This window comes from Scyliorhinus canicula, chromosome 12 (assembly GCF_902713615.1).
Source record: "Scyliorhinus canicula chromosome 12, sScyCan1.1, whole genome shotgun sequence".
Lineage (NCBI taxonomy): Eukaryota > Metazoa > Chordata > Chondrichthyes > Carcharhiniformes > Scyliorhinidae > Scyliorhinus > Scyliorhinus canicula.
In genome coordinates, this window is record NC_052157.1 from 63,787,470 (window position 1) to 63,801,069 (window position 13,600).

General features: G+C 42.2%; 2 protein-coding genes across 2 annotated transcripts in view; one reads left to right on the top strand and one right to left on the bottom strand.

Annotated features, from left to right (window-relative positions):
• cadm4 (cell adhesion molecule 4) overlaps positions 1–13,600 on the top strand; it is a 547,921-nt gene that overhangs the window by 511,172 nt on the left and 23,149 nt on the right. The gene's annotated exons all lie outside the window — the stretch shown is intronic.
• si:ch211-79k12.1 (uncharacterized protein LOC568891 homolog) overlaps positions 1–13,600 on the bottom strand; it is a 33,200-nt gene that overhangs the window by 19,038 nt on the left and 562 nt on the right. Inside the window, exons 2-3 of the mRNA XM_038812889.1 lie at positions 2,563–2,684; positions 841–1,039 (exon numbers count right to left, since the gene is read on the bottom strand). Of these exons, the coding sequence (XP_038668817.1) occupies positions 841–1,039; positions 2,563–2,684 (321 nt within the window). The remainder of the gene's footprint in view (positions 1–840; positions 1,040–2,562; positions 2,685–13,600) is intronic.

The window sequence follows — 13,600 nt, forward strand, 5'->3', positions numbered from 1 at the left end:
GCAGCCACCTCAATTTTTAAAGCATTTTCAATTAGGTAAACTGTCCCAAGATACTTCAAAACATAATCCACCACTCGTGTGACATCAAGCTAGGCAAGGGTCAGGTGACCAAAAACTCAGCCATAGTGTTTGATTTTCAAGAAGGGAGAGAGAGAAAGAAAGAAAGAGAGAGAGAGAGGGAGAGGTTCAGGAAGGAATTCGAATACGAGAGGGTAGGGCACCAGAGCCACCAATGGTGGAGCGATGGGAATCGGTGGATGCTCAAGAGGCCGGAGTTGGAGACATTAAAAATGAAGACATTGCTTAACTGGAATTTGATGTAGGTCAGTGAGCCCAGAGGCAAGAGGTGAAATGGGACTTGGTGCCAAGTTAGCACATGGTCGGCAGGGTACTGGTAAACCCGAAGTTTACAGAAGGTTGAATGTGGGAACTCAGCCAAAGGTAAGTTGGAACAGTCGGGTGTGGAGCATGCCTGAGGCTCCCTTGGCAGATGAACTGAGGCAGTGGCAGAAGTCAGTGAAGTAATGGAGATGGAAATAGATGGTTTTAGCCATGGCGTGTATATGATGCCAGAAGATCCGCCCAGGGTATAAAATGACACAAAGGTGTGTCAATAGCCTGGTTCAGTTTCAGATAGTTGCTATAGGGATGGGGCTGCTCTCGGATGGGGGGTTTGGAAGTTGGTGACAAGGGAACAGAGTTTTGCTTGGGAAAGTAGGAGAGTGGAAGTCTGAAGAATGGGACGAAAACAGAGGGGTGGAAGGGGAAAGGGAAAGAGATGATCAGGGAAGGATGCAAAATTTGGAAAAAGGGAAATCGCAATAAACATGCATCGCTTACACTGAAGAGGAACAGTCATATTCTCAGAGGTAGACTGGCTGTCAGATCCATTGGAGATACATCTATAGGGGCCCGCGTGCCACTTGTACATGTGCTTGACTCGAAGCGACAACTCCCCATTGTCTCTGGTGACATTGAAATTGTAATACCAGCAACGAAACGAGGTTGTCGTATCAATGCTGAACCAGGATCTAAGCCACTAAAATTAAGCAGACAAGGAAATGTAACATTAAAGTAGTTTCCCGGTAGTCAATTTACAAAACTGAATTTCAGCTACAGTCACACACTGAATGAGATGCAATGTGATATTTCCTTTCACCTCGTTTTATTATTTATTAATGTTTATCAAGATGAAGGATCTTAGTGCTGGGAATATAATACCTTCCATTTCAGGGACGCAATGCCAAACCCATGCCCAAGGCAGATAGATAATTAATGAGAAACAGAGTAAAGCTTCCTCTACACTGTCCCCACCAAACACTCCCAGGACAGGTACAGCACGGGGTTAGATACAGAGTAAAGCTTCCTCTACACTGTCCCCACCAAACACTCCCAGGACAGGTACAGCACGGGGTTAGATACAGAGTAAAGCTCCCTCTACACTGTCCCCACCAAACACTCCCAGGACAGGTACAGCACAGGGTTAGATACAGAGTAAAGCTCCCTCTACACTGTCCCCACCAAACACTCCCAGGACAGGTACAGCAGGGGGTTAGATACAGAGTAAAGCTCCCTCTACACTGTCCCCACCAAACACTCCCAGGACAGGTACAGCACGGGGTTAGATACAGACAAAATTGAATTTTGTCCTTCATTGCTAGAGGGATGGAGTTTAAAAGCAGGGAGGTTATGTTGCAGCTGTATAGGGTGCTGGTGAGGCCACACCTGGAGAACTGTGTAGTTTTTGTCTCCTTACTTGAGAAAGGATGTACTGGCACTGGAGGTGGTGCAGAGAAGATTCACTGGGTTAATTCCAGAGTTGAGAGGATTGGTTTATGAGGAGAGAGACTGAGTAGACTGGGACTATATTCATTGGAATTTAGAAGAATGAGGGGGGGGGATCTGATAGAAACGGGTAAAATTATGAAGGGAATTAAGATAAAAGCAGGGAGGTTGTTTCCACTGGTGGGTGAAACTAGAACTAGGGGGCATAGCCTCAAAAAATAAAACAAAAATAAGGGGAGCAGATTTCGGACTGAGTCGAGGAGGAACTTCTTCACCCAAAGGGTTGTAAATCTGTGGAATTCCCTGCCCAGTGAAGTCGTTGAGGCTACCTCGTTGGATGATTTTAAGGCAAAGGTAGAGAGTAAAGAAATTAAGGGTTATGGTGAGCGGGCGGGTAAGTGGAGCTGAGTCCACAAAAAGATCAGCCATGATCTTATTGAATGGCAGAGCAGACTTGGGGGGCCAGATGGCCTACGCCTGCTCATAATTCTTATGTTCAAAGTTCCTACATTTACCGCTTCTCACAGTGCCCTGTTCTCCTTTCCCGCATGTAGAATATTCCCTTCTCCCTGACATATGCCTGTGGTTGCATTACCAATAGTGAAACAGGTATTAGCCTATCAGTTCCTCTGCCCCATCAGCTCCATACGCCTGTGGTATATTTGCGGGCTACCTTGCTCATAGGTTCCTCTTCCTTAGAAGATTCTCTTGAATAAGGTTTTAATTCATTAAAGAACACAGAAACATTTAGTTAGTGCATGCAATGAAGAAACTCACTTTGTGGTACATTTGGAATTTCACATGAGACATGTCCTCGCCATCACCTACACACTGCAGGATTACATCGCTACCTTCCACAATCGGTCCGCTAGGTTCTTTGATCACCACTCGCAATTGCTCTGCAATTCCAACAACAAAGATGTCACTCAATCAGTGTTTGCAGTTTACTTCTTTGGACTTGCTAGAATGCACAGATCTAATATTTGAGGAAATATCCTCACACATCTTCCATCTGTGCTTAAAAGGAATCTTTCTGAATGGTAAAAAGTTATGAACAGTGGATATCCAAAGAGACTTATGAGATTATATAGGTCCAAAAAATGTCATGGGCCTGATGGAACACTGACCCTTCCATCACAAGGACTCAAATACCAGGGGGTAGAAGTCACACTTCAGTCTACACACAGCCCTGGTTTCTCCACACCCAGAGTCAGTGTGAACAATCCTGGGCCCCACAACTTAGGAAGGACATGTTGTCTGTGAAGGCTGCTCCCGTGACATTCTCCCGTGTCTGCATGGGTCTCACCCACACAACCCAAAAAGATGTGCAGGGCAGGTGGATTGGCCATGCTACATTGCTCCTTAATTGGAAAAAAAATTGGATACTCTGTCATGTGAGAGTACCTTTAAGAAATGAGTGCTTATAAAAGGGTGTATATATAAATATCTGTAGTGAGAGTACCTTTGAGAAATGGGTATTTACTCCTGCAGTGATGTCAGAGTGGGTGGAGCTGGGCTGTCTGTCAGCTTTTTACTTCGTTTTTGAGCAGGCTGCAGGGTGTGGTTTAGTTTTGTTTTCAGTGTTGGAGCTGAAGCCAGACAGAGCAAGTGTACTGTTGATCTCTCTGCCATCAAAAGACTATCTCTTGATCATTTGGTGAATTCAGAATTATAAATGTTTTCAGTAGTGACTTTAACCTGATGTGCTTCTGATAAAGCTTTTGTTTTTCAGTCGTATAGATGTTAAAAAGGAAAACTTAAAAGTTTACTTAGTGTTGTGGTCTTTGAGGTTGTATTTGGATTAATGGCTGCTAAGATATTCACTGTATGTTTTAAAAAGGTTAACTTGAGTTCATAGAATAAACATGGTTTTGCTTCAAAAAAATACTTTCCATTTCTACTGTACCATTCCTGTAGAGTGGGCCATGTGCTCCCCATACCACAATCTATTAAAAGTTGTGGGTCAGGGGAACTTCATGATACACTTTAGGGTTCTCTAAACCTGGCCCATAACAGATTGGGGGCTCGAGTGGGATAAAAGTCTATCTATTGGATTGGCTCAGTGATATTAAAGACAGTGAGGGGTGAGCATATTGTGGTTGCTTTTCATGTGTGGTATTTTAGTTTAAGTAGGGAGTGTGTTGCGGACAACGGCTCTTTCAGAGGCTCTGAAGTTTTTGGGGGTGGAGACGGTCAAACACAGTACCTTATGGACAGAGACTAAAAGCAGGCTGTTAGATTTGACAAAAACATTGCAGTTAACATTACCTGACAAAATGCGAAAAGATGAGGTCATTATGGCGGTGGCTAAGCATTTACAGTTGCCCGAGATACAGTTTGACTCATTGGAATTGGCAAAAATTCAGTTGCAAATTAAACAAATGGAATATGAGAAAGAATTAAAGCAGCTTAAATACGAAAGAGACAGAGAGGAAAAGGAAATAATTAAAGCAGCTTAAATACGAAAGAGAGAGAGAGGAAAGAGAAAGTTAGAGAGAGAGGAAAAAGAGAGAGAAGAAAGAAAAACAGAAAGAATAGCCTGAGCAGAGCAAAAAGAAAGAGAAAGGGAGATACAGATCAGGGAAAAAGATAAAGAGAGAGAGTTTGAACTTCAGAAAATGGCCATGAAACATGACAGTCAGTTAAAATTGGCACACGTAAAGGGAAATATATAGTTGGTGATAGTGATGAGGATAGTGAGAAAGTGCGTCAAAGTCGAAGGCTTGGTGTAAATCTATTTCAATATGTCCAAGCATTGCCAAGGTTTGACGAGAAGGAGGTAGAAGCCTTTTTCATTTCATTTGAGAAGATGGCTGAACAAATGAAATGGCCACAAGACATGTGGGTATTACTGATTCAAACAAAGCTGGTAGGTAGAGCTAGTGAAGTGTTTGCATCATTACCGGAAGAGGTATCTGGGATGTATGAAGAGGTGAAAAAAATCCATCTTGGGTGCATATAAACTAGTGCCTGAAGCCTACAGACAAAGGTTTAGAAATTGAAGGAAAGAATTTGGTCAAACATACATGGCGTTTGAAAGGACCAGAGTAATTTTGATAGGTGGATAAGGGCTTTGAAAGTAGACGAAACGTATGAAGCTCTTAGAGAAATTATACTTTTGGAGGAGTTTAAAAATTCAATTCCTGATGTAGTGAGAACTCATGTGGAAGAGCAGAGGGTTAAAACTGTGAGATTAGCAGCAGAAATGGCAGATGATTATGAATTAGTTCATAAATCAAAGCTTGGTTTGAGGGATAGAAACTGGGGACATGTTAAATACACAAGTGGTAAAGTAAAGGTTATCTGATGGGAGATAATAAGGAGAGTGTACCTCAGATTACAAAAGAAATCCAGGAGGGTGGAAGAGACATGAAAAGTTTCAAATGTTTTCACTGTAATAAACGAGGCGATGTAAAGTCACAGTGTTGGTGGTTGAAGAAAAGCACTGGGAAGGCTGATGTGGTAAAACAGGATAAGGCAGTGGGGTTTGTTAAAGTGGTAAAGGAAAGCCCAAGTGAAGCGAAGGGGGTGCAAAAGATTGTACAGCCTGATCAAGAGGTCATTGATAAGAAGGTTCCAGATGTCTTTAAGGAATTTACTTGTGTGGGTAAAGTTTACTTATGTGTAGCAGGAGAGGTAAAGAAGTCACATTTTAAGAAGTACAGGAGCTAGTCAATCTTTAATGGTAAGAGTTGAGCAGTTATGTAGTTTGGGAAGAATGTTGCCAGAAAAGGTGGTAATATGTGGAATTCAGGGTGAGAGTAGTGTTCAATTATATAAGGTAAGGTTGGAAAGTCCAGTGAAGAGTGGTGATGTGGTAGTAGGAGTAATAGAGAAACTATCTTGTCCAGGAATACAGTTTATCTTCTTGGATAATGATATAGCTAGATCGCAGGTGGGAGTGATGCCTACTGTGGTTGATAAGCCAGTGGAAAATCAGACAACTGAAGTGTTGAAGGACGAATATCCTGGGATTTTTCCAGATTCTGTAGCAACAAGGTCGCAAAGTCACAGATTAAGAAAAAAGGAGAAATCAAAGAGTGAAGATGACGTTGAAGTGCAATTATTAGAAACTATTTTTGATCAGATGGTTGAAAAAGAACAACCAGGTGGAGGATGAGGCAGATGTTTTTAGTTCAGGAAAATTGGCGGAGTTACAACAAAAAGATGTAGAAATAAAATGGATGTATCAGAAAGCATACACGGAAGAGGAATCTGCGTGTATACCAGAGTGTTATTACCATAAAAGTGATGTCTTGATGAGAAAATTGAGACCTGTACATATGCAGGCAGATGAAAAGTGGGCAGAAGTTCATCAAGTAGTATTGCCGGTAGGGTATAGAAAGGAGGTGTTGCGAGTTGCACATGAGGCACCAGTGGGAGGTAATTTGGGAATAAGGGAAACTCAAGCTAAAATCCAAAAACATTTTTATTGGCCTGGACTACATAAAGATGTAGTTAAATGTTGTCAATCATATCACACATGTCAAGTGATAGGGAAGCAGTGATAAAACCAGCGCCCTTAATACCCATTCCAGCATTTGAAGAACCTTTTACAAGGGTCCTAATTGATTGCATAGGACCGCTTCCTCAAACAAAAAGTGGGAATCAATATCTTTTGACGATATGGATATCTCTACTAGGTTTCCAGAGGTCATTCCAGTACGTTATATGACATCTAAAAAGATTGTGGAGGAATTACTTAAATTCTTTACTAGATATGGACTACCCAAAGAAATACAAATAAGATCAAGGATCAAATATTACCTCAAGGTTATTCAAAAACATTATTGATAGCGGAGGAATAACTGCGTACCATCCAGAATCGCAGGGAGCGTTAGAAAGGTGGCATCAGACATTAAAGACAATGTTGAGGGCTTATTGTCAAGATTATCTTGAGGATTGGGATAAAGGAATTCCATTCGTACTGTTCGCAATTAGGGATGCACCCGAGTCAACCAAATTCAGTCCTTTTGAACTAATTTTTGGTCATGAGGTAGAGGACCACTTAAATTCATTAAGGAAAAAGTGGTGAGTGAGAAATCGGAAATTACATTATTGGATTACGTGTCAAATTTTAGGAACGATTAAATAGAGCAGGTGAATTGGCTGGACAACATTTAAATGCTGTACAAAATGTGATGAAACAGGTAGCGGACAAGAAATCCAAAGTTCATAATTTTGGCAGTAGAGATAAATTTTTAGTATTGTTACCAGTGCTAGGTGAACCTTTAAAAGTAAGGTTTTGTGGACCTTATCAGATTGAAAGGAAATTAAGTGAGGTGAATTATGTGATAAAAACACCAGATAGAAGGAAAACTCACCGAGTGTGTCATGTGAATATGCTTAAAAGGTACTTTGAAAGGGAAGGAAAGAAAAAGGAGAAGGTTTTAATGATTCTAACTCAAAGTGACGAACCAAATCCAGATGACTGTGAATTTGACATACCTCTAATTAGATTGGAAAAAGAGGATGTTCTTAAAAATTGGGATAAATTGTTGAGTTATCTTCCAGAGGAAAAACGGACTGACCTGAAAGAGTTATTGATGTCACATGGGCATATTTGTGGAGATAAATTGGGAAGTACTAAAATGGCTATACATGATGTAGATGTGGGAAATGCTGTTCCAATCAAACAACATCCATACAGACGTAACCCTTTAAAATTGGCACAGGTTAACAAAGGGATTGAGACTATGCTTAAAATGGCAGAATTGAAGTGGGTTGCAGTCAATGGAGCTCACCCATATTGATGGTACCTAACCAGATGGTACCCAACGGTTGTGTGTGGACTATAGAAAGGTTAATGCAGTTACAAGAACGGATTCTTATTCTATCCCACATCTGGAGGATTGTATTCAGAAAGTGGGACAATCAGCTTGTATTTCCAAACTGGATTTACTTAAAGGTTACCGAAAGGGCGAAGGAAATTTCAGCTTTTGTGACTCCAGATGGTATATACCAAATCAAAGTTATGCCATTTGGCATGAAAAAACGTCACAGCCACATTTCAACGGTTAACTAACAAAGTTGTTTCAGGATTACCCAATTGTGCGGTATACATCGACGATCTGGTCATTTTTGCCAGACATGGAAAGAACATTTAAAACATCTGATGGAGTTACTTGATTGACTTCAGGAGGCGGGTTTGGTGGTAAACCTAGCCAAAAGTGAATTTGGAAAAGCCCAAGTCACTTTCCTTGGCTATACAATCAGACTGGGTCGAATGGTTCCATGGGATGTGAAACCAACAGTTATTGAGGAGTTTTCAATACCCTCGAGACAAAGGGAAATAATGCGATTTCTTGGCATGAGTGGATTTGATCGAACATTTGTGAAAAAGTTTTGTGACGTGATTGCTCCACTGATGGACTTGCTGAAGAAACGTCAAAAATCCCAGTGGACAGCAGACTTTCAACAGGCATTTGACGGCCTGAAAGCTGTGATAACCAATGCTACTGCGTTGGAGAATTACAAGGGACTCTGATCAGATTGAACTAAAGTATCTGACCTTAACGAGAAATGCCGAGGCGTAGAGAAATGGATGGATCGTGCAGAGACCATCTTGTTCAAATAGACTGTCAAACAGGAAGGATTTCAGTTGGAGGAAGAAGAACAAAAATGGACTATATTAATGTACCTGTTTGCCTGTGTTGTTTTTTCTGAAAGAAAAACGTGTATTTACTGTGTGCATTTCTTAACAGATAGTGAAAAGGTGAAAAATGAAACCGTTATGGAGTTGATGGGGTTTTCTTTCTTGGCGGGAGGTGTCACGTGAGAGTACCTTTAAGAAATGGGTGTGTATATAAATATCTGTAGTGAGAGTACCTTTGAGAAATGGGTGTTTACTCCTGCAGTGATGTCAGAGTGGGTGGAGCTGGGCTGTCTGTCAGCTTTTTACTTTCGTTTTTGAGCAGGTTGCAGGGTGTGTTTTAGTTTTGTTTTCAGTGTTGGAGCTGAAGCCAGACAGAGCAAGTGTACTGTTGGTCTTTCTGCCATCAAAAGACTATCTCTTGATCATTTGGTGAATTCAGAATTATAAATGTTTTTAGCAGTGACTTTAACCTAATGTGCTTCTGATAAAGGTTTTATTTTTCAGTCGTATGGATGTTAAAAAGGAAAGCTTAAATGTTTACTTAGTGTTGTAGTCTTTGGGGGTTGTATTCAAATTGATGGTTGCTAAGATGTTCACTGCATGTTTTAAAAAGGTTGACTTGAACAAAACAAAGAAAAGCACAGCACACGAACAGGTCTTTCGGCCCTCCAAGCCTGTGTTTATAGAATAAACATTGTTTTGCTTTAAAAAATACTTTTCCATTTCTGCTGTACCACACCTGTAGAGTGGGCCGTGTGCTCCCCATACCACAATCTATTAAAAGTCGTGGGTCAGGGGAACTCCATGATACACTTTGGGGTTCTCTAAACCCTGGCCCATAATAACTCCAAATGTATTTTAAAAAAGGAAGGACATGTTGTCCTTGGAGGGAGCACAGTGTAGATTTACTAGAATGATACTGACACTCCAAAGACTAAACCATGAGATTTCACAAATTAGGACTGGAACTTAAAAGGTTAAAGGGATGATTTGATCAAAGTTTTCAAGGCACTGTGTTGCAACATACCCTTTTAAGTATTGGTGCATGACACGGTTGCACAGTGGTTAGCACTGCTGCCTCACAGCACCAGGGACCCGGGTTCAAGTCCAACTTTGGGGGAGACTGTCTGTGTGGAGTTTGCATGTTCTCCCTGTGTCTACGTAGGTTTCCTCCCAGTCCACAAATGTGCAGATTAGTTGGATTGGCCAGGCTAAAACTGCCCCGTAGTGTCCAAAAGTTGGCTGGGGATGTGGGGATGGGGGGGGGGGGGGGGGGAGCAAGCCAAGGTGGGGTGCTCTTTCAGAGGGTTGGTGCAGACCCGATGGGCTGAATGGCCTCCTTCTGCATTGGTAGAGATTCTATGATTATTAGAAGGAAATAGAATGCAAGTCGATCCATTGATGCCGCCACTGCCACCATGTTGTGTGCACTATAATGATATAAAAATGGCAATCATTCATATTTAAACTAAACACATGTGAATAGATATACATGGATATAAAGCTTGAAGACATGCCTGCAGCAAAGCTGTGCTGTGTGCTCAGCTACCGTAGAAGTGAAACTAAAATGCAACTGGAATGCTTTCTTCTGGTGACGTCCTACTGCATTCTCGTAAAGGTATATTACAACACGGAGGATAACAGACAGGGGTCAATAGAGAGAAACTGTTCCTGCTGACTGCAGTGTCTAGGACTAGAGAACATAGCCTAAGGTTAGAACCAGGTCTATGAGGAGAGAAATTTGAAGACCTTCCAAAGGGAGACAAGCCATGCTGCTTTATGACATAGAAAATGGAATACAGTCGTTGTTTAAATTATAGTTGCATCTCAATCATAGACAAGCTTGTCTCACCCTATTGAATTGAATTTCCTTTTTCTAAAAAAAAAATTAGTTCCTTAATTAACGATTAAGCCGTTGGTTTGAAATTAGTGGAAAATCACTAGTGACTGAAGGTAAGGATGCAGGTACAGCAACGGGTGAAGAAGGCAAATGGTATGCTGGCCTTCATTGCAAGATGATTAGAGTACAGGAGCAGGAATGTCTTGCTACAATTATACAGGGCCTTGATGAGGCCACACCTGGAATATTGAGTGCAGTTTTGGTCTCCATATCTAAGGAAGGATGTTCTTGCTCCAGAGGGAGTGCAGAGAAGGTTTACCAGACTGATTCCTGGGATGGTAGGACTGACGTATGAGGAGAGACTGAATCGGTTAGGATCGCATTCACTGGAGTTCAGAAGAATGAGGGGAGATCTCATGGAAACCTAAAACATTCTAACAGGACTTGACAGGGTAGATGCAGGAAGGATGTTCCCGATGGTGGGCGTGTCCAGAACCAAGGCTCACAGTCTGAGAATACGGGTAGACGATTTAGGACAGAGATTAGATATTTCTTCACCCGGAAAGGTCGGTGATGTGACCATCAATTCACTAGACACACGATTGGAAGTAAACTGTGGTTTTAATAGTCTTCCAACTGAGCCAGCCTGCGACCAGAGGAACTGAGACCAGGCTTACGGCTGCAGCACTTTATACTTCCGGTTAATGGGAGGAGCCATGGGTGGCGTCAAGGGTGAAGCCCAGTACAAACTCCTCATCTCCCCCTATGGGCAGAGCCTCGCAATGGCTCACATACAGAGCCCACAAGGACATAATACAACGCAATGCAATACAGTGTGAATTATAATGCAGTATAATTAACCACAATCAGCCTGTGAAATTCATTACAACAGGAAGTAGTTGAGGCCAAAATGGCAGGCAGCAAGGTAGCACAGTTGTTTCACAGCTCCAGGGTCCCATGCTCGATTCCCGGCTTGGGTCACTATCTGTGCAGAGTCTGCACGTTCTCCCTGTGTCTGCGTGGGTTTCCTCCGGGTGCTCTGGTTTCCTCCCACAGTCCAAAGATGTGCAGGGTAGGTGGATTGGCCATGCTGAACTGCCCATAGCATCCAAAAAGGTTAGGTGGGGTTACTGGGTTACGGGGATAGGGTGGAGGCGTGGGCTTAAATAGGGTGCTCTTTCCAAGGGCTGGTGTGGACTCAATGGGCCAAATGGCTTCCTTCTGAATTGTAAATTCTATGATTATGTGTTTCCAAGAAGCAGTTTTATATATAGCATTTGGGGTGAAGAGGATAAAAGGATATGGGGGGGAAAGCAGGATTAGGCTATTGAGTTGGATGATCAGCCATGATCATAATGAATGGCGGAGTAGGCTCAAAGGGCCGAATGGCCTCTTCCTGCTCCTAGTTTCTATGTTTTGACATTTTAAGTTTCCTGCGCGATCCGGTTTGCTTTGATGCGGTATTCCTTTAAGGGGCTACCTTTTAATTTAGCCCTCAATTGTTGATTTGGTAACCTAAAAGAAACATTAACCAGCCCCCCCAGCAAACACATTTCTCAATTGCCTCCTCCTGGCAATATCACCTGGAAAAGTGCTACATCCCTCCCCCAGCGACTTGAATAATTCCTCAATGTCGGAACTCGTCTCTCTTCTGGAAAGATCCTGCTGCCTGAGCCGGAGGGCAGCTTCAGATCAAAACTCAGCTCTCACCCCCCCCCTCCCTCCATAAGGCCTCCAAAAGCTGATACCCAAAACAGGCAGAAATTGGCAGCATCTGTCTGGACCAAAGGAGCCAAGCCTCGTTGTCCGTTCAATTTGGAGGGGAACTTTTTAATTTTTCAGAAGTGTTTTAGCAACGAAAACAAGTCAGTGGAAAAACCAGAAAGTCGTGTTTGGCAACATGTTTGAACAACAAGAAAGAGAAAAAAAAATCAGGTTTGGCAACTTGTCAGAGCAACAGAGTGACTCACTTCTGAAATGCTTTACACGGTTTGAAAACACGTATCATTTCAGAATAATTTAGGACGCATATTTATGACCAAAACAATGCAAAGAGCTATATTTTTTCAGAAAAATTAATGATTCTTTCTCATCCACTGTGAGCCTCCCCCAGCCGCTTTCACTTCGACATTCAGAACATTCATTTTCGCCACAGGCTGTGACAAAATGGCTTCACTCAACTCAATGCAACTGGGAGGCTCTTAAATCAGGGTTAGAGATCCTGAGATCCAGGGAGTGCGCCAATTTCTTTCACAATCACCTGTTCTTTCAACTCAACCGGTTAGGGGCTTTTCACAATAACTTCATTGCTGTGTTGATGCAAGTCTACTTGTGACAACAAAGATTATTATTACTGTTATTAATCTGTTGCAGTTGTATCTCAGGTGAGCCTGATCATGTCCCCAGGTAACTCCGTTGGTATGTATTTCCCAATGGAAAGTGGACGGTGGATCTTTTTCTTGCCAATGTCCACCACACAAGGTTCACATTCAGTGGGACCTGCAGATCCCACCAATGGGAAGGGGCTGGAAAACCCCAGCCCCAGGAGTTGGGTCAAATTAATGGTGTTAGGCGTCACTCAGCTGGTAGTACTATTTGTCTCAAGCCCGACGATTACGGGTTTGAGCCTCAAGTCAGGACTCGAACCGCAAAACCCTCAGTCACCAGAGGTGCCATCTTTCAGATGAGATGTTAAACCAAGGTTGAAAATAAAAAGATCTCTCGGCACTATCTCGAAGACAAGCCGGGTTCTTTGACCAATATTTGGCCCTGAATCCACATTGTAGAAACAAATGATCTGGTCACTCTCACATTGGTGTTTGTGGGAGTTTGCTGTGTGCAAATTAGCTGCTTTTCCCACATTGCAACAATGGCCACACTTCACAAGGACTGCAGTGGATGGAAAGAGCTTTGAGATGTGGGCTGTTCATGAAAGGCACTATATAAATGCAAGTCTTTATTTAATCATCTCCCGAATTAGAGTATGGAGGACACTGGTAACACCTCTAGAATCAACAATTCAGCACATCCGCGGCAAACATTCTGGCCTCCATGGGTCAGTTTCAGTATTTAGCTCCCAACAATCAAATTTCTCAGTTCACACTCCGAGATATCACATAGGAACAAAGCTTTGAGTTTAGTCCCTGCTGAATAAGCAGGAAATGAGCACAAACTACCCGTTTGACTGATTACTATATGTTAATCAGTTATTTTGGTAAAACTGCAATATATTAATGGGGTACATGCACAATTCACTGCGTCTTACTTTATTTCACATTTCCCACTTTCTGAACTAACATTGAATTAACGCAAGTTTGATCAAGAATTATCCTGAGACATTAGTTAACCTTTCTGTTCAACTGAATGCTGGCAGAATGACC